Raw genomic sequence first — 21,967 nt, 5'->3', positions numbered from 1 at the left:
AATAGGACTGGCCCATTGTTGGTAAAGGGTACTCAGAGGGAATGGTACCAACTCACGGTCGGTATAGGATATTTGGGAAATAGAACTGACCCATTGTTGGTAAAGGGTACTCAGGGGAATTGTACCCACTCACGGTTGGTATAGGGTATTTGGGAAATAGGACTGGCCCATTGTTGGTAAAGGGTACTCAGGGGGAATGGTACCAACTCACGGTTGGTATAGGGTATTTGGGAAATAGGACTGGCCCATTGTTGGTAAAGGGTACTCAGGGGAATTGTACCCACTCACAGTTGGTATTGGGTACTCAGGGGGAATGGTACCAAGTCACGGTTGGTATATGGATTTTGGGAAATAGGACTGACCCATTGTTGGTAAAGGGTACTCAGGGAAATGGGACCAACTCACGGTTTTTACAGGGTATTCGGGCAATGGTACCAACTCACGGTTGGTATAGGGTACTCGGGAATAGGACCAACTCATGGTTGGTATATGGTACTCGGGATCAGATTTAATACCAAATTGAACAAGAACGACATGCATGTGTTCTTCGATAAAACTGTATAGTTTGCAGCAAGCATGCAATTAGAAATATCTGACTCAGATCGGCGATTTCTGTGCATAAATCACATATTGATAGTAATGCAAAATGAGGAGTTTAAGAGAACGACACAGAAACCACATGGATGTCTCTGTTTATTTAGCCGATGAAGTTAAACGATCTACAATTTATGGTATATTAATATATATTTAGTATAAATAACTATATATACATATTTAACCGTGTGATTTACAGCTACATAATTTCTTCAACGCGATGCTGTCCAACATGGTGGCGGACGGGGATGGACCGGCGCCGCTCATCCAGGCGTTTAACGTAAACAAACGAAATTCAATCTACGGTACGCCACCGCCTATGTCAGAAACATTGGCGAATAGGTTCAGTAGAAAACATGAACATATTCCATTAGAGCATGCTAAATAATTCGTGAAGAAGTGTACCATTTGGTGACTTTGATCTTAACTGAACAGAAGATATGCCATTCAATCGTGTCACATTATGTTAATGGCGAATGATTACTTATGTAACTTTACCATGGAACAAAGATTTTGAAATTTTACAATGACCAGCTGGTATACTCAAGCGACAATGTGCTTGCGTTTTCTACCTTTACAGATTTTATTATTGCAGACACACAGACGATGGTGGACCGGATGGGTGACACTCTTAACAACCTTCTGGATGGGGTGGAAGTGGAGAAGACGTACAAGGGCCCCCATCTCACCTTTCCGCTCACTCTTAACCAGTTACACAAGATGGTCCAATCATTCAAACGAAAACTGGTAACAATAATCATTATTTCATTTTCATCATCATCATCAGCATCATCATCATCATCATCATCATCATCATCACCATCATCATCATCATCATCATCATCATCATCATCATCATCATCGTCATCGTCATCATGGTGTAATATCGATGACAGATACTGTTCAACACGTCAAGCAGAAACGACCATAGCAACAGTATTGATAACAACGATTGCCTCGCTATTATAGTCTCATTCTGACTTTCTGTAATAAGACGGAATTATAACATTGTCAGCCACTTATCTACCCGACAGACGCTGCACGCCAAATACACGGTGCAGCTGCTGCTGGAGGTGCGGCGGCTGTTAAAGGCCCAGGGGAACATCCGGTACGCCAGCACATCTCTCTCCAAGCAGGTCACTGTGTGTGGCGACCTCCACGGCAACCTATCAGACCTCTACATGATCTTTCATAAGGTCAGTATACAGAACCCAAATGAAAACTCTCGTTTTAAATGATGACGTAATACTATTGAGATCAACGTCTTTATAAGATTTGGAAAAAAATACAGATGTGAAATGATGATTGACATTGAATAAAGGGTATCTATATCTTGAATCCGTACTCCAGAATGGGCTACCGTCCGTCAACAACCCGTACATATTTAACGGGGACTTCGTTGACCGCGGCCAGTTCTCTACGGAAGTTGCGCTTGTGCTCTTCTCGTGCTTTCTCATGAACCCGAACGAGGTCTACCTGAATAGGGGCAACCACGAGGACCACGTTATGAACATAAGGTGCGTATACGCGCGTGTGTATATGCGCGTGTTCAGACGTGTACGCGCTCTCGAGTGTGTGTGCACGCTTTCGCATTGATTCAAACTTGAGATCATTTGCTTTGAAATACTTCAAGGCGACGTGACCATTTAACTGTTTTAAAGCTGCAGTCTCACAGATTTACCGTTTTTACAGAAAGAAATATTCTTGGAATGAGAAAACTTTTGCGTAAATATCTGCAAACGAGTGATAAAAGATTGCTGACAAAAGATCAGATCACAGATTTGCATATTTCCGTTCGAAAATTAATTTTTTATGGCGTTAACCGTTATTAACGGTTTAAGAAAAATAAATAAAACATTAATTTTTGAACTTAAATATAAAAATGTTCGATCTATTTTTGTCAGCAGTCTTATATCACTGGTTTCCATGGATTTTCGCAAAAATTGTATCGTTCCAAGACAAAATATAAAAAAAAGTTGTCAAAACGTTCAATCTGTGAGAGTGCAGCTTTAAGAATACACATATCATATTTTTTTATAACAACAAAAACGATAATTATATGTTCACTATACATGCTTCTACGATTTCCGTTTGATATATTGAACAGGAAGTAAGGTGTCTGTTTATACAATATATTTCAGATATGGCTTCGTGAAGGAGCTACAAATGAAGTATCGAGTAAGTAGACGGTATCATATTGACATTTGCGCCTAATAAAAGCCTGTAATACGGAGCATAATATTGTTCACTGGCTATGGATGTTCCTAATTAAATGCTAAATTTAATAACGCACGCCAATTGATATGATATGGGAATTGTTTTCCTACAGGAACATTCCCGGAAGGTGATCTCCCTGTTTAAGGACGTGTTCAGCTGGTTGCCCCTGGCGACCGTAGTTGACGAGCAGATTCTCGTCTGCCATGGTGGCATCTCGGACACGACAGATCTGAAACTGTTGGCCAAAATCGACAGGCACAGGGTACGGAGTGACCGTTTGTTTCGTGAATTCTTAATAGATAGATAGCATGTCTCGTTGGATCTTCTACATCCTAGCTGGAACAAATAACTGAAACATACTGACCCTAGACTAGTGAATTGCATAGTAAATACATACTCGAAGCCTTACTTACATGGTAATTTGAACTTGTGGAATCATGACGTCGCATTTTTCAACTCTAGTTAATACCCGGTATTCACAATGTGCCACATTACCTTTTACACAATGTACATATATCTGTCCCCAGTACATGTCAACACTGCAGCCTCCAGGCGGTTGTGACGACATCAGCACCATGTCTCAGGAAGAGTTGCTGGAGTGGAAACAGGTCCGTATGGCCGTCTGCTTTCATTTGCAACTACATTACCAGGTCGATTTGATATGTAAAGTAAAATTACCTCGGTTGTCATGCTTGAAGCTACTGAATAATACAAGTATAAATTAGTCATTGTATTGACAGGAGGAACATATTTAAAAAAAATCTTAATAAAACTATTTATAAGTATATTTCCAGGTGCTCGACCTGTTGTGGAGCGACCCACGGGCCGCTGACGGCTGCTACCCGAACACCTTCCGGGGCGGTGGCACCTATTTCGGGGCAGACGTTACTGCCAACTTTCTGCAGCAGAACGGCTTAAAGCTCCTCATCCGCTCACACGAGTGCAAGTCGGACGGTTACGAGTATACACACAACGGGCAGGTACGTGTGGTCACGATGGAGGGTCGATGACGGTTTTTCCTGCCACGTCAATGTTACCTAGTCGAATGGTTAAAGCGGTGCACCTATATATTCTGCCTTCGTACGATCGATAATTTTACATAATGTTGTTATATATAATAATAATATATATATTAGAAAACGTTAAAATTGATCATTGTCATAAAGATAATAGTTTTGCGTTTGAATGCACCTTTTAACCCATTCGATCACATTGGTGTGGATATATATATATATATATATATATATATATATATATATATATATATATATATATATATATTATTTTACAAAATGTTGTTTTATGGTAGAAATTGGCATCGCCTTTCTTTGACTAAAACTTTATTGACTAGAGGTTTGGAGCTTGACAACCGCAAGGGTAGTTTTAGAAGCTACGGAGAAGTTTGTTGGCGCTGAAACTTCTCTTCTCTTTCCCGGTAGGTATTGACGGTGTTCTCGGCCTCCAACTACTACGAGATGGGGAGCAACCTAGGGGCGTACGTTCGGATCCAGGGGTCGGGGCTCGAGTGCCGGGTCGTCCAGTACATGTCCGCCCACAGCCCCGCACTAAGGAAAGTCTCCTTTACTCAGAGGTACACCCCTAAACTCACACACACGTGGAAGAACGGACATTTGCTTTTTAAATTAATTATGATATTGTTAGCGTTACAACAGAGCTCGGCTTAATTATATGATATATACAATCTAAGGACGTATTATCAAGAGAATAGCCACTGGGTCGAATTTTAGTAATATAGGTTATAAAAACAATATAAGCAGTCTTTTACTTTTTTACTTTAGTCTCAGAAGACACATTGCAATTACCAGTATGTCTCGTTATGATTGGTTAGATGATACTTTTCCAGGATCAATCATGTCGAGCAGTCCGCTCTTCAAGACCTCAAAGACAGAATCCTGGCTTCAAAGTGTGAGCTTCTCAAAGAATTCACCAATTATGATCTCAATCACACAGGTAATGTTCTGCACTATCCTTGGGCTAGTTAGTGTTTTTGTACTCCCTGACGACTTTTACTGAATTCTATTACTCGTCAGAAAGCTGCATGGTTAAAACTTCTCTTTACAAACTTATATTACAAAGGTAATTATTGTTCGCTATATTTTCAAGTTCATAGAAATGTGTAATGACGGTATCATTAATTTTTTTGTACTTAAGGCTCTTGAAATGCTGAAAGATACGTGAACCCATTGATTATTATAATGATTCCGTTGGTGAATTATACTGGTGGTTGAAAATACTGGTTATAGGGAAGTTGTCGAGCAGTGACTGGTGTTTTGCCATGGAAACGGTGCTGGAAATGGAGTTACCATGGAGAATGCTGAAGACGAAGGTTGCCAAGTGTGACAACAACGGTGACGTCATGTACGAAAGCACGTTTGAGGAGCTGGAGGTGAAACACAAATACAGCGGGGTAGGTAATAACAGCTCGGCAATGAGCAGAACTGGTGCTGTATTAGTTCTTATCTTAACATCCATTAAAGCTAGCCAGTTACAATTTATTCAATAAACCTTATTAAATACAAATAAGTAATACACTTCATGTAATGTACATATGATAGCATATTCAGTGCTTAAGTCGAAAGCCGAAATTGCAAAATAAAGCGACATCAATGAAACACATCTCCGTACGGAATGCCCAGTTATGATTTTGAAAGTTATGATTTTGGAATGAAAGAACTACATCATTTCGACCTATCATTAAAGTTAAAAACCTACATTTCTTTACTTATTGTTTGGGTGGAAATTAACCGATTTCAAATTTGATTTCTGTTTTGTGTGGTCCTTCATTCATTTCCGTTGCCTAGGTATAACTTTATAATTTTTGTTTTAAATGAAGTTGGCTGTCTTTCATATTAAGTATTTTTTCAACATATATTTTTCCCAGAACGGTCCGTCAATCACGGAGACACTATACAAGCACCGGAACAGCCTGGAGACAATCTTCCGCCTTATAGACACCGATCACTCTGGTAATATGACACTTATACTAATAAATGCTGGTGTTGATGGACCAGGACCACCAACAAGACGAAAGACTTACATTATTTAAACCACGCATCAGCTGCTTAATAACATTCAAATGAATTCAATTCAGTTTATTCAAGTAAACAAAGACTACCGACCCAAAATACACAAACTCTACAAAAACATAGTATTGTAGTTGCAACATAAGATTAACATATTTATCATGTTTAACAGATGGTATACATAGATTGTTTACTTTAACTTTGTATTATCATTTTCAGCAGACATTAAAATAGTAGAACTCATTTAAATTATTACCAGATGATAATCAATTAAAAAGATATTATCTACGAATAATATTAAATTAAGGACATTTAAAGAATGCATGCTTTTCACAACCGCTAAATGCCAAATACATTTATTGATTTAGACAATACATAGTGCAATGTCTCTAATCTGATGGAGTAATTATATATCTACAAAATTCCATGTTTAGTTAATGGTTTGAACCGCGAAATCTAGCAGTCTTATAATTTAATGGAATTTACAGATGTAGGTACATCTCTGTATTTAATAATATATAATGGTGACACCTTGAAAAATTACTAACACCATTATGCCAGTTTTGGACGAAACAGTCAATCAATCGTTGTCTAAAAGCATAATCATATATAAATATATCTAATACATCTTGTTCAAACCAAATGTTTCCAAACCCGAATGTAAATAACAAAGTTTTGATGTTGGATGCCGTATAATTTCGCTCGGCGTCATCTAGCGAGATTAACACTGTGTAGCAGTTTTTAGGGTGTCTATAATTAGACCTGGTTAATAGTTAACAACAGTATTTAATGCAATTAACAAGATACGTAGCGCACAGAGGAAAACGACCACATTCTACCAGAGTAGTACATGCATACGCAGTTCTTTTAATTTACAAATGTTTCTTGAAAAATCTTTTGAACTTCCTTTATGGTATCAATTTATTTATAACCCCAAATCTGCATGCTATTAAAGAGTAAAAAATAGTTTGTTGGGAATGCTCCAAAATGTTTCAGCTATGTATTGAAAAATAAAATGCCTTTTGTGCTATTCGATCGAACATCCGTTTGGTATTCGAACGTCAAAACCGGCATTGGAATATTCTTTTTTTAATTGTTGTTGAATAAATAAAATAATAAACCTTTTGCTTGCAACTGTTGTTATGTATAAAGTTCGTTTGTCGGGTTTATTTAAAATGATTTGCAAGGAGTGAGCGAGATGACAATAAACTGCACGCGCTTCATATGTCAATTAGGAACCCATCGTCGGGTAAATAAACACTAAGTTTTCAATAACAGGCTAAAGAAGGAATTTCATGTTTTCGATACATTTAAATGGATCATTCCACTCATGGAGTTGCCCTATACACCCACATGTTGACTTTCCTGTACATTAGAGGAATCTTTGAGGTAATGCATATTATCGAAAAGTAGATACCCCTCTCGGCGAGTATTGTGTACCGTACGGCCGACCCTCCGTTTGCGTAGAAGGTCTTTCAACCGGGAAAGACGGTCTTCGCCGATCAATCTTCGTGTTTACAAATACGATTTTTTTACAATTTTTAATATTTTTTTTCTTGTGAAATGGGGATTTTAGAGGTTCTTCTGGGTGTAAAAGAGTGTCCGTTGATTTGCCTGGGAGTACAATGAAGTCGAGTACCATCTACAAAGAACGGTAAAACGGTCTTGCCTACGGTATAGCAAATCATAATAGTTACATGAAACTTGAAGTTCTGAAATATTCATTTTGGTAATCAAATATTCGATCAAACGATACCGAGTATTGAATTATCAATTTTGCTATTCGTTTTCATTCCCAATACTTATATGAAAGTCACCAAATAAGGCGTTCAATTCTAGTTCGAGCACGAGTAATAGCTAGATCTGTTCTCTAGATTGCGGTCGGGGTACACCATAATTGCTAACGTCATTTCGACAATTAAGTATGACGGACGAGACGTGTTTTCAGGTCACATCTCGATGCAGGAGTTTGAAGACGCGCTGACGATCCTCACACGCCAGCTTGACATCCGGCTGAAAGAGGCGGAGATCAGTGACATTGCCCACAGCCTCGACCTAAACAACGACGGCTGCATAGACTTCAACGAGTTCCTAGAGGCTTTCAGGTAATTCTACACATAAATGTTCCGTAGAGGTCCTGGTCGCTATATTTAAAAAAATGAATCATTTACAGACCATTTTTATAACGAACACGTCGTAGTAAACAACTAACTAGGTTTCTTATCATTTTTTATGTTGAGCGTCTTTTGTTTCGCCTGTTTCAGAATTGTTGATAACCTCGGTAAGGACCAAACAAGAAAAGTGACACGAGACAATTCTAATGATGACGTCATCATACACGCGCCAGACATTGCGGGTGCCGGTCAAGAGGCTTAGTTTCCTTGAACTTATTTCTGTTCGATTAACCAGTATTAATACAAGTTTTTCTCATTTGCACAGACTCAGTGACATTTAATGGCTGTAAATTCATGTATAATGCACATAAAATTATATACGAGACCTTATCATGTTAGTGTACATGTACATATTTAATTGTATAAGTGTATTTGATTTATTGTTCCTTTTAAAGAAATAAACACTATAATGTTCCACCACATTGCACGGTTAACCAACTCTCATTCATTAAAAGTCATGGTAACAAACAAGAAGTATTTGCGAATTGTAATGCAATATTAAAATCACAGCTGCCACATTTAATTAAGATACTCATTGATGGCCGTTCCAAACTGATGCCACGTTCAGCGTCATCTGGCTGGTAGGTTTTAATGCCATAGAAGATGGGAATAACCAAATCACACTGTCCGTCCGTGCGTCCGGCATACTTTTTGCCTGCACCCTGTCAGGACTTTTTTCCATTACTTTGGCAGGACTTTTTGCCTGCACACTGACATGACTTGATACAGATGCCTACACACTGACATGACTAGTTACAGTTGCCTGCACACTGGCAGGACTTGATACAGTTTCCTGCACACTGACAGGACTTGATACAGTTGCCTGCACACTGACAGGACTTGATACAGTTGTTTAAACACTGACAGGACTTTGTTCCATTGCCTGCACACTTATAAGACTTTGTTCAGTTACCTGCACACTGACAAGACTTTGTTCAGTTGCCTGTACACTGACAAGACTTTGTTCAGTTACCTGCACACTGACAGGATTAAAAGCAGTTGCCTGCACACTGACAGGACTTTGTTCAGTTGCCTGCACACTGACAAGACTTTGTTCAGTTGCCTGCACACTGACAAAGTTTTGTTCAGTTGCTTGCACACTCACAATACTTTGTTCAGTTGCCTGCACACTGGCAGGACTTGGTACTGTTGCCTGCACACTGACTGGATTTAATGCAGTTGCCTGCACACTGACATGACTTGAAAAGATGCCTGCACATTGACATGACTTGAAGCATGTGGTTGCTAAAGATGCCATCACAGAGTTTGAATTTCATTGATGTGAAGCTTAAACAGAAACATCTTAAAAGTTTTCCCTTAATAAGTCTATTGGAAACTCATAAAAATATCATCTAACAACGATCATGATTTTTGTTTCCGAAGTTGTAAAAATAGTCCAAATAGTAATGATATCTTAGCTCAATGACTTTCAAGATCAGACAAGAAGATTTTTTAGTTTAACCTATCTCAAGTTTTTATAAATTGATTAAATTATCAAAAATAATTTCTAAATATGAATCGAGACACTTCAGATTTACAAAAAAATAGTATGTTTTTCTACCTCCAACGTTCACAGAATAGCTTTCCTAAATAAAGAAATCTTTAAATTTGTGTGTATACAAGATGTAATACCAAGCAATAGCAATATACTCTTAATGTAACTATATTTAAGAATATTAAAAGTAGTAATAGTATTATATCTATTCCCTTGTTTCTAAAAATAGACAACTATTCCAAGAGTAAGCTACAAGAGCAAGGGAGGCAATAAAGCGAGATTTGTTCCCCTTGCTTCAAGAGTAAACTTTACATGTATATAAAAACTATCAGATATAAAAAAAATGTTTATCTTATATAAGTCTATAAGAAACTTTCTCTGAAAAGAGGCAGTTTTGACCCTAAAACAAAGATTTGCTGCCCTTCCATCTTGAGTAAAGTCATAAAAATCAGATATTAACAAAATGCGTTTCTTACACAAGTTTTAGGATACTTGTAACCCCAAGCTGGGCCTGTTTTGACCCCCAAGCTACATTTGAACAAACTTGATAGAGGACCATTATATGATACGCACAAAATAGAAAGGGTGTACACGTAATGGTTTCAGACAAGAAGATTTTCAAAGATTTCCTGATATAAGTATGCAAGAAACTTGTGTATGAAAGAAATGTATGTAAGAAAGGGGTTGGTCCAGATTTGAACCTATAATTTAAACATACTTCGTACACGACCACCAGACAATGAAATACACAAAATATCTAACCTCTAGGCCACATGCTTTTTTGTCAAGATTTTTTTCCCCTTTAAGGTGCCATGGCGACAACAGTTCTGCAGGGAACTCTTTTCTTTGAACAATTTTGAATGGCACTACCCGAACATCCCTGTGAAGTTCCAACAAAATTGTCCATGCTGATTTGGAGCAGATGATGTTTATAGATGTTTATAAGCAATTGTTGACACTGAACAAGAGCTGTCTCAGTATGTGACGAATGCCCCCGAATGTGACATTGACCTATGAACAAGGTCAGTACATGAAAAGTTGATCTTGCCTTTACGTATCAAATACATATGGCAAGTTATTTTAAATTGCCTCTAAACATAAAAACATACCACCCATACTTGACAACCTACACTATTATGTCCTTATAAGCAGCATTCCATTGTGAATAAACACTAAGTGTGACCTTGAACCTAGAGGTAGGGACATGGGTCTTGCACGTGACATGTCGTCTTGATATGTCGGACACATGTGGCAAGTCATTTTAAAATCTGTCGATACAAGAGAAAGTTACAGCCCGGACATGACAACCTATACTCTATGTCCTTAAATATGCAGCATTCCACTGTAAATAAACACCTAAGTGTGACCTTGACCTTAGAGGTAGGGACACGGGTCTTGCATGTGACACGTCGTCTTGGTATGTGGAACACATGTGGCAAGTCATTTTAAAATCTGTCCATACAAGGGAGAGTTACAGCCCGGACACGACAACCTATACTCTATGTCCTTATATGCAGCACTCTGTTGTGAATAAACACCTTAGTGTGACCTTGACCTTAGAAGTAGGGACACGGGTCTTGCACGCGACACGTCGTATTGGTATGTGGAACACATGGGGCAAGTTATTTTAAAATCTGTCCATACAAGGGAAAGTTACCGCCTGGACATGACAACCTATACTCTATGTCTTTATATGAGGCACTCCATTGTGAATAAACACTTAAGTGTGACCTTGACCTAAGAGGTAGGGACACGGGTCTTGCATGCGACGCGTCATCTTGGTATGTCGAACACATGTAGCAAGTCATTTTAAAATCTGTCCATACATGGGAAAGTTACAGCCAGGACATGACAACTTCTACTCTATGTCCTTATATGCTGCACTCCATTGTGAATAAACACTAAGTGTGACCTTGACCTTAGAGGTAGGGACACGGGTCTTGCAGGCTACACGTTGCCTTGGTATGTGGAACACATGTGGCAAGTTATTTTAAAATCTGTCCATACAAGGGAAAGTTACAGCCCGGACACAACAACCTATACTCTATGTCCTTATATGCAGCACTCCATTGTGAATAAACACTAAGTGTGACCTTGACCTTAGAGGTAGGGACACGGGTCTTGCACATGACACGTCGCCTTGGTATGTGGAACACATGTGGCAAGTTATTTCAAAATCTGTCCATACAAGGGAAAGTTACAGCCCGGACATGACAACCTATACTCTATGTCCTTATATGCAGCACTCCATTGTGAATAAACACTAAGTGTGACCTTGACCTTAGAGGTAGGGACACGGGTCTTGCACATGACACGTCGCCTTGGTATGTGGAACACATGTGGCAAGTTATTTTAATATCTGTCCATACAAGGGAAAGTTACAGCCCAGACACGAGTTATTGAGCTGGACACACGGAAGGACGGTGCGATTTTAATATGCCCACCTTCTGGGGCATAAAAATGGACATGGGACACCGGACATAGACCGATCTAAATAGCTCACATTGAGCAATTGGTGCTCAGGTAAGCTCAAAATCACTTTATTGCTAATATAATAATTAAACAGGTTTTACAAAAATAAAAATACACACACGTTTTTGGCCATTACAGATTGCAAAATAGGTTATATCACTTGTTTTTAGTTGAAATAAAGAGCAGCAAGAGGGCCATGATCGCCCTTAATTGCTTAGCTGGCTGAGGTTTAAACCCTTGTTATTTATGAGAATGAATGAGGGTATTATTTATGGAAAGGCAACTTTGGATTTAACTTTGATCAAGTATTGTCAAATGTTGTAATGGTAAAGGTCATCAAGGCACAACATTGATATTTGTTTGCAAACCAGTAGCATGGTCCATATTTCATCGCTGTAGCTCTAAAAGTAAGACAGTAGGTCAAAAGGTCACAGCATAGCTCATCTGAGGACATTTCGACTATCTGATTATATTGTCTTTCGCGGAACAAGCTCAAAGATTACGGGAGATGGCTATTAATAATAATCAAGGTGTTTTTTAACAAAATCAGTACCAGTACTTTATTCATACTTGAATGAAATGCAAATACATGACATCCATAACATGTTCAATGTTAACATTGCTAAGAGGTTGCTACACATTTTCTGAGAACCTGAACATCCTGATAAAATAACATTTGTAGAATGAAGTTTGAAAACATGAAATTGCAGAATGTGAAGCTCAAAACACGTTATCTAAAAACATGTCATCTAAAACACACCATCTAAAAACAAACACTATTGTGTCCTTCTTTGCCTTCATGTGAAGATTTCCTGTAATGTCAGAGAAAAACATATCTGTTTCAACATAATCTGATGGAAGTATTATTTTGGCATACGGCTTTTGTAATAATAAAAATATATATAAACAAAAATATAGCTGTATTTTATACTAAACAATGACACATATCTATATACAACATACAATGTTTTGTTAAAAAATACTGGCAATTCACATTTAATTTTGATAGTGTTACTCCTACAAGAGGCCCATGAGGTCCTATACTCTACTGGCATGACCTTTTTTTTTACTCACAGTCAAAGGGAAGCAATCAGTAAACCATGTTTCTCAAAGGTCCGCTACAATTAAACAAAACATACACAACACTCTGTACAAAGTTGTCTCCCTTAGAAAACACTTTTGCTAAGGCTGTAGCATTTCAAGGGCCATAATCCAGTCATGCCTGGGTGGATATGGTTGGTTTAATTAAGGAACCCAGCTCTCATGGATATCTAACTACTGTATAAGTTTAATTGAGATACAATAAAAACTGAAGACTGTAACATGTTCACAAGCATGTTAACAGACAGACGACAGACACCATGTCATGGCAAAAGCTCTTCAGACCTTGAGCCAGTAGAGCTTAAATTAAGCTGATCTACTCCTTCACATAATTGGAATACAAACTAACAAGACTTGTCATCATCAATTAAAATATCCAAATGGGAATTCAAATAAACTACTCATAGTTGATAATGAACACATAAAATTTAAGTAAAAACAACAAAATAAAAAATTATTACATTCTTTGGAAAATGAAAGACTTGCATAAAGATAATTCTTTAGTTTGAAATTACAAGTTCTATAAAAATAATGTAAACTGAACATACACAAATTACATATATATAATAATACAATGGAATGGATTTAACATCTACATTATGCAGCATCAACTGTATTAACACATAACATTACCTGATCAGCAACAATGCAAATAGATTAGCAACAATGCAAATGTCATGGAAACTGTTACCCATATGTACTAACAAATAAAGATATTGATGGCATTTTGATTACTGGTACACTGACAAGGCAGACAAAATCCAACGCATGTTTTGAAGTACAGTATATTGGAATTCACAACACCTTATTAGACACAAATATAAATAATAAAGTGACAAAGACCGATATTTTTGTTGATTGATTAGCTTAAAATATATTCAGTCATTTCTGGTGATATATGCTTAACTTGTCTGAAATTTCATTCGTCATTTTTGTATTTTGTTAGTAAGTGTTTAAGCAGAAGACTGTAAGAAAAAAGGGAAAATAGTATGCTTCAAATTTTACAAAATACTATACAACAATAAACATCTACATACAATTCAAGGAATCCGGTGCGGGATAATGTGAAACTTTGATGCCTGGCAATCTCCTATTGTTTTGGTATCATTTGAAATGGTTAAATGTGTAAAGGAGGGATATATATTAATATTATACTGATAAGAATATTGCAAACACACTGTTTTGACCTTGAAAATTTGGTCAGTTCTGATTTCGGATGAAAGAAAACTCTGAAATACAAACTGCGACTTCTTTATCTGTTGTGTTTTTGATAATTTATTTTACATATTAGTTTTTCAGAAAGCTATGATGCCAAATGCTACCAAATATATGGAGTCAGCAGGAATCAACATTTAACACTACGGCTAATGAAACAATAACCACAATCTTATTTGAATATAAAATACCTTATAACAAATGATATTTTGTAGATAAAACACAAGTCATCACAGTGAATTGCCAGCATGTTGCTAGGGAATTGCATGTCCTATGAGTAACAAGTGCACAATCGTTTCCATTGGAAACAACAACAACAACAACAACAACTGGTCGCTGTTAGTGACTGTCCATGGCCCTCAGGTATTTCTGCTGGATGATCTTGGGAATCACCTTTTGTCTAAAAAGTAACCAATAACATAACAATGTAGCTATACCAAACAGCTTTAACTGATTTAATGCTAAGTAGAATTATGACCGCCATTGATAATTACCTACTTTGTTTAACAAAAGAATGCATCGAATTCACATCCATGTGCACTTTATTCCAAGGATTATATGACAAGTCAATCTCTCCATTGGTTGAACAGTTATGAATATGTAAATCAGGTCATTAAACATTCAGAAAGTTCTACAAAACTTCATAAAACTGACTGAATAAGTGTGACTAGACTGTTTAATCCTTTTTTCCAACTACTAATTCAATGCATAAACATTGTGATGGTGACATCGTCAATGAAAGGCAGACACCAGTACCCGACCAAATCAATCTTTTCTAGATTGACCTTAATCTTATTTACTGGGAAGTGTGTATTTAAAGTTCTATCAAATTCCTTCGGACTCCACACACCAGCCCAATTCCATTCATACCCCGATAATGACATCAACCTCGCAATTCATTTCTTAAATAAATTATTGTCAGTTGTTCTGACTTAGTCATCCTAAAGAGTTTAAGAAATCTGATTTATCCATTTTCAAGAAATTTTGAGATTTTTTTGTTTGTTTAATTTTGATTACGGTACGACTTTTTGGAAAATATCTTTTTCATATGACGCGAGATGAAATTTAATGAACATTTGAAAGGTCCTCATCTTTTTACTACCAAAATCTGGATTATTCTGTAAATGGACAAAATAGTAACAATCTTAAGTTACTCCAATATTGTTGTTGAATATGTGCGTACCTTAGAGGTATGAGGAGGAAGATGAGGACGGGGAAAAACATCTTGAGGTACGGATATGGAGCAAAGCCAAACCCACACAGGACCAACAGCTGTACGAGCTGCAGGAGCGTGAAGAAGTGCATCATACGCTGGGGTACGCGCCGGATATAGTGGTTGGGAGGGTATGCTGACTGAAATAACAAACATAAACATACAATCATGTGCCTATAAAGGTTTGGTTATATAAAGGTAACAACCTTAGGACAACATGTACTCATATATTCTTAACAATTGTTTTACAAACAGTCAAGGCTCACTGGACTGCTACAAAGGATGAAGTTCTCTACCGTAAATGACTGGGTATAAGACGATAGGGGGTATTAGACGCAGGAAAAAAAATCTGTGAAAAATCCGAGAAAAAAACTTTTAATCTATGTTTTTGGTTAAAAGACGCATAGAAAAAATGTCAAAATTGTCCGGCATTTTCAGCCACCATGTTTGTTGACAGTGACAAAAAAAATTTTTTTTTCGTGAAAATGGCGATGGTTATCTTTAAAACCATACAACCATACTGTCGAGAATGAAAAGTTGTTATGCAAAAAATATTTTGACAGTGCCCAACTTTGCTTTTTTATATGTAAGTTTGATTATTGTTTAATTCAATTTATTATTCAAAATAATATTGAATACCGTAATTCACAAGAGTTCGGACACCATAAATTAATTATTTTTTTCTCCCTCCGAATACATAGAAAATTATCATTTTTACATTTTATTTACATGTTTGCTTTTTACCACTTATTAATTTATCCGTTGTAATCAATAGTCATAAACTTATTTATTACGCCTATAAGTGTAAATCCTTCATGAAGTTAATTAAAACACCATTTTATACATGCACTGAACTGAATAAACACATTCTATCGGCTTCAGATCAAAGAGTCACACTGTGTGACGTCACATAACTTACAGTTATACCCACGAGGATCTCGTGGAGAGCATGGACATTGCTATGCAGGATTAATGTATAACTGTACCATTATTGCTTCATATAGTCGTGTGGTACAAGTTTGAAAGCTTATTGGCAGATCGTTTTACAAACATGCCATGTCGATGTTTTCTTACTCCCTTGACTGCCCTTGTTGTTTGTTTAATCCTCAAATAAATATATCACACTTCCTTTTCAACAGGCAATAAATCGTTTAGGATGGGTAGTAACTAATTAAATTGTCACAGTGGTGTATACGGTTAGGTAATCTAGCCAGGCATTGATAAAAATCAATAATCTTCGTCTGTGAAACTTGGTAACTATGAAAGTTATGATTGATGTCCTTTGGGTGTCCGAAAATTAAGTACGCAAAATAAATTATTTTGGGAAATAATTATGGGTGTCCAAATATTTAGAGTGTCCAAACTCTTAGGTGAATTACGGTAACTTTAATCGAAAAATATTTTTGTTGAAATTATAAACGTCTTACGATATACCGTATCCCAATCTTCAACTGCCGTTTTAACCCGTATATACTCGATCAATATGACGTGAGTAACATCCCTTTCTACATAAATCTAAACAAACTCTAGGCTTGAAATTGACCTCAGAAAAAAAGTTAAAAAAATTGTTACTGGGTATTATACGCAGGCATTTTTTTGCATCAAAATCTGAGGGAAAAAAGTGCGTCTAATACCCAGTCATTTACGGTATTTGTATGATAGTTTGTAATAAATTTGTCTACACGTACCAATGTTATACATGAAGCATACATAACTTAAGTCGCCAAATGGCGCTGTAGTTTCCAAAAAACGGTCCATGTAGGTCTTACAGATAGATACCAATCGCAAAATCGAAATGTTTCTTTTGTCTGACAAATGCTAATGAATCTACCTGTTCTGTGATAAGAAGAAGTACTCTCTCAAACATCTGGTTTCCGTCAAGGGCTGTGACAGCAATGTAGAGGAAAAGGCCGTAGAGGACGGGGGTTGGGATGTACGCTAGCACAGACATGAAGAGCAGTGACAGACCAATCATGATGCTCGAAAAGATCCCTGTCAGCCGAGTCTCACGCACCTTCACTATGCTGCATCATCGTTAATACATTAGTAAGGGTTTAGCAAGTTTTTTTTATAATTCGCAGAATACAAAATAATGCATTTTACTTGTAAGAAAATATACCTAAAGAACAATTATCAAATTAAGCAATATTAACTTTAATTGTATGAAAAAAAAAAAAAAAAAAAAAATCTTTGTTGTTATTCAATTTCTAGTGTACAACTGAGAAAGTCAGTGTTCTATATTGTTTTGATTGAAGCTACAACATTAAAGCTTTGATTTTTTTCTGCAGAAGCACATGTTTAATTGCTTGTCTGCAGTTCAAAAGTGAATGCCAATATAAGGCCTCAAGAGTCCATATAAAACCTTATATTGTAATTATACAGTTTTCCTGAAAATCCACATGCACTTAAACCATGACAATTACATGCACTTTAAGCAGCTAAAGTGTAAAAGGTAGTTACGTGATTCATTACCGTGGGCTAAAAAGGCAATTGAAGTGTTCTTATCATAATGTAAGCAATACTACACTTCAAAACAAGATATGCTAGAATAACAATCTCAAACAAATAAGAGAAATCATAACAAGACTTATGAACAGTAACCCACAGCTACTGTGTCATTACATGGAGTAGATGTGTCCCTGGTCAACACGCTCTTCAACATCAGCGAGGGCCCGAACATGCAGCGGGGAGTGGGGCAGGGCTGCGTGCACCCAGGGAAACGCCACCAGTGACAGGAGCCCGTTGATAATCCCAATCACCAGCAGGTCCCAGTGGTACGCTGAGCCCTTCTTCATCCTGTAAACAATGACAAGTCTGTATGACCTCCTGCTTATGCGCGCACTGCCAAGTACTGTGTACTTTAAAGTGACACTCTTATTCAAAATCCATACATGAACATGTATAGCAAACATATATTTTGAGTGCATAATCTGTAACTACTTACTAAATAATGCATTTATGGAGAATATTAATTAAACATAACAAAACTGTACCCATGTATTTAAAAGCTGAAAAGGCAAAAAATATTAAATGATTGGTGAATGCTAAAAGCTTTACTGTGATCTACTATTGTCTCATAAGGTAGAAATACCATGTTTTTTGCACCTTTCTTTCAAATTAAACCCGGCATCCCCCATAGAACCATGTTTTTTGATATTGATTAATCTTTTTTGGTATATTAAAACAATATTATAAATTGTGATAAATCCTATTTGGGAGTAAGAGTGCATCTTTAACCAGTCTGATAGACTGTTAACTTCACCAATAGTCATGAAACTGTCCGAACAAAAAAAAGACTATAAAAAGTTGTAAAAATTGACCAACCTTTAATAAATTCAATGCTTATTCATTTATTATAAACTTCACAATGATATTGTTGTTAAACTGAACATTGCTAGAGCTATGAATTAAGCTTGCCAACTGAGGAACACATCATTTTCATTGCAGCCACTGTCTTACTTGTTTTGTGGGGCATTGACAAGAGCTGCGGAGATGTTCTGATCCATAAAGAAGAGCAGGGAGAGACAGAAGCCCAATCCCATGGCCCCAAACACGGCACCCACGCTCAATGAGCTGAAGTCCACAAAGGAAAATATGCTCTCCCCTCGATCACCACCAAAGCTCTTACCAACTGAAACAGACATAGATCAGCATTAAACAGTGGATCAGTAGTTAATATGTATGATATGAAGAACACATAGAGGATAATTGTTACAGTGTAGAATAGCAATTTCGTTCTTGTCAGTGAATGAACAACTATAAAAATATCACTAGGGAGTCAAAATATCTTTTTAAGAACTTCTTTTAAAATCTATTGTAGTTACTTCCCTTTGATTAAAACTAAACCATCACCTTTGAACACGAAATTGTTGCCAAAATCAATAATTTTGATATCTATAAAAGGTTGCATAGGTTTTAATAAAGATATCATTTGGAAATAAATAACTCACTGTTTTTTTTTGAAAAATGGTTATCTTATCTAATATCTCTATATGTTTCATGAACTTTGAAGCTGAATGTTCGAACATTTGCTTTTGTACAAAAAAATTACAGACAAAAACAACTGCTCGAACATAAATTAGATGCTATATAATCAATCAAATACCTTTTGAAACTGTTTGACTTTGTAATTGGAACTTCTCTTAAATTGACTATGTATTACAAACTTCCCTAACAAACCCAAATTAACTGATGATTTTTTTAACCCACCCTCTCCTCAAATTTAATATTTAATTTGAATATTGAGCCAAATTTTAGCCATATGACCTCAATGTTTTTCATGTCTATACTACTAGTGAAAGGCAGAACTCACTGTTGACGTCTTTAAATGCAAACACCCCAATGAGACTCATGCATATCACAGATACAGGCAGGGCATAATCCGCCAACAACTCCCTCTTTCCTGGGTTCAAATATGGCCTGAAAATACATTCACAATTACAGCAATTGGGCTTTGATTATGTAGAATATCAGTCAAAAATTATTTTTGAAACATTGACATTCATGAAGTGAAATTACATTCATACAAATGTGGAGCCTCCAATGCTCAGAATGCCAAGCTCTACAGAATATACAAGGTGACTGGTTAATGTTTCTCATTCTATAACTTTTCATCACATGCACAGACACAATATAAAGGCTTTCACACATACGTCTTATTAAAGTTGAAAAGGAAGACTCCGAGCCAGAGCGTTCCCAGTAGCAACAGAAGGTACAGGAGACTGATGTCACGCTCGCAAGCCACTGTCACGTTCCCAGATATATTTGCTACTGTTGCATTATAGTCACTGGCACACGCTTCCGTATGGTAATTAATGTCAAAGTCTGTAAAACAGTAGGGAAATCTATCATTCTTTTTGGAAATTAAATGTTGTGAAAAAACATGTAATTTTGAAAACAAAACAACATTTATTATATTGCTTCAATATTATTTTAAGTTGTCTTCAGGCTGTTTAGTAATTTAAGAGACAGAATTACTTTTTTAAGTGTTCTTTAGGCTTTTCAAAAATGTAAGAAACAGAATCCAGATATTTGGATGTTTTAACACAATCATAAAGCATTTAAATGGAACTGAAGAGTTTAAAACTTACTGTGAACCGTATTTTTAATGGCATCTATGGTGAATGCAATGGAAATAAACAATGCAAAAATCTCCTCTGATGACCTGAAATTGGAGAACATATTTACATGAATGAGAAATTTTATATTGCAAGGCATACACATAAGTCATTAATATGCTTATTCTATTTCAATAGGAGGGAACAATACAAACAGGAAATGCCTTGTGATAAACTGGTGAATTATGAGTTTGTAATGTCTTGCATTTAGTTAATAGCAAAACATGTCACCTTTATTAAGTTAAAATGAATTATTAAGAGGACTGTCATACAAAGTCCAAATAAAACACATTTACAACAAATTATGGATGCTACACAAAGCTCATCTTCAAGTTTCCATTTATAATATTTCACTCTGTAGTAAGACAATAAAATTCAGTGAATCAGATGTGTCACCTATCACTGGTAATATTATGACTATTCAAGAGCCTGACTCTTGAGAGCCAACTGTTATCTGACAGGTAATCAAACTCAGTTGAGATAATATTCCAATAAGCATGGCTGCCAATATCTTTAAATATTAGAGAGAAAGCAATGACAACATGATTCTTTTGTGCCTGTCATGCTATGCAGGAGACACAAACATAACCAAACATATGAAACATGTGACTGGGTTTACCTGGTGGACCACTTCATGACACGACTGAGGTCAAAAAAGGAGTATAGGAAGAGAAAGAAGGCGTTCCAGAGGCCGACACAGCAGTACATGGCACGGAAATTCAAATCAAAGTCACCACAAATGCTGTAGATAACTGAAATACAGGATAGAGCTAGATCAGGCAATATATGCATCAACAATTCACAGTTAATCTGGATGTTCTCATTTTAAGAAAACAACTACATATTAAGAGACCACTGGTATCAAATTTCCAAATTTATTGTTGTTAACTTTTGATTAAGTACATTTATGTTTTGCATATAAAATTGTTATTCATCCAACAAAAAACATTCATTTATCATTTAACCAGAAGTGTAATCAAATGGAAGGCCAGTAAAAGGATCCTTACTTTTCGTGTAGAGAGCGAGTGGGGCGGTGGTGAGGAGTACTATCTGTGGAGTGCCCCCTACCAGAGCAAACATGAGACCACCCAGCGCCTGTGAGTACAACACCTTCTCAACAGCTGAAATACGCAATACTCCATCGACTTACTCAAGAAACTTGACATTAGATGTAGCCATGTAATTATTAGTTTCATACAAACACTAGTTTTATGTAGTGTTTTTTTTATGTAATTAACAAATTAGTGTTAAGTATTTCCAGGGAGATAATGAATTCATGATCTAATGGATTACACTCACACAGCAGTGTATAAGGGGGAATAAAT

At 36.6% G+C, this 21,967-nt stretch overlaps 2 protein-coding genes across 5 annotated transcripts in view; one reads left to right on the top strand and one right to left on the bottom strand.

Moving 5' to 3' along the window:
* The first annotated feature begins 823 nt into the window (after positions 1–823).
* Positions 824–7,964, top strand: LOC128227181 (serine/threonine-protein phosphatase with EF-hands 2-like). The gene is made up of 13 exons (XM_052937456.1): positions 824–899; positions 1,190–1,341; positions 1,629–1,790; positions 1,945–2,111; positions 2,736–2,772; positions 2,924–3,073; positions 3,339–3,419; positions 3,606–3,791; positions 4,251–4,402; positions 4,676–4,782; positions 5,076–5,239; positions 5,714–5,798; positions 7,804–7,964. Exons 1-13 carry the CDS (start codon positions 827–829, stop codon positions 7,962–7,964), a joined length of 1,677 nt encoding a protein of 558 aa, XP_052793416.1. The 5' UTR covers positions 824–826.
* Positions 7,965–12,542: 4,578 nt separating this feature from the next.
* Positions 12,543–21,967, bottom strand: part of LOC128227179 (solute carrier family 4 member 11-like) — a 63,597-nt gene continuing 54,172 nt past the window's right edge. For all 4 annotated transcript variants that reach the window (XM_052937452.1, XM_052937453.1, XM_052937455.1 and 1 more), the window contains 10 exons: positions 21,650–21,763; positions 21,262–21,394; positions 20,616–20,689; positions 20,178–20,349; positions 19,838–19,944; positions 18,985–19,156; positions 18,148–18,321; positions 17,357–17,549; positions 15,496–15,665; positions 12,543–14,712 (listed from right to left, as the gene is read on the bottom strand). In XM_052937452.1, the coding sequence (XP_052793412.1) occupies positions 14,652–14,712; positions 15,496–15,665; positions 17,357–17,549; positions 18,148–18,321; positions 18,985–19,156; positions 19,838–19,944; positions 20,178–20,349; positions 20,616–20,689; positions 21,262–21,394; positions 21,650–21,763 (1,370 nt within the window). In that variant the 3' untranslated portion in view covers positions 12,543–14,651. The remainder of the gene's footprint in view (positions 14,713–15,495; positions 15,666–17,356; positions 17,550–18,147; positions 18,322–18,984; positions 19,157–19,837; positions 19,945–20,177; positions 20,350–20,615; positions 20,690–21,261; positions 21,395–21,649; positions 21,764–21,967) is intronic.

Source organism: Mya arenaria, chromosome 3 (genome assembly GCF_026914265.1).
Source record: "Mya arenaria isolate MELC-2E11 chromosome 3, ASM2691426v1".
Lineage (NCBI taxonomy): Eukaryota > Metazoa > Mollusca > Bivalvia > Myida > Myidae > Mya > Mya arenaria.
The sequence above is the reverse complement of the archived record's forward strand: the minus strand, read 5'-3'. Positions and strand labels throughout refer to the sequence as shown.

What these genes read in the sequence shown, in the direction of transcription:
- LOC128227181 (XM_052937456.1), top strand. Translation starts at nt 827, where the DNA reads ATGGTGGCGGACGGGGATGGACCGGCGCCGCTCATCCAGGCGTTTAAC. An exon ending in CAAACGAAATTCAATCTACG is followed by an intron (nt 900 to 1,189) that starts GTACGCCACCGC and finishes TTATTATTGCAG; the next exon opens with ACACACAGACGATGGTGGAC. An exon ending in AGTTGCTGGAGTGGAAACAG is followed by an intron (nt 3,420 to 3,605) that starts GTCCGTATGGCC and finishes GTATATTTCCAG; the next exon opens with GTGCTCGACCTGTTGTGGAG.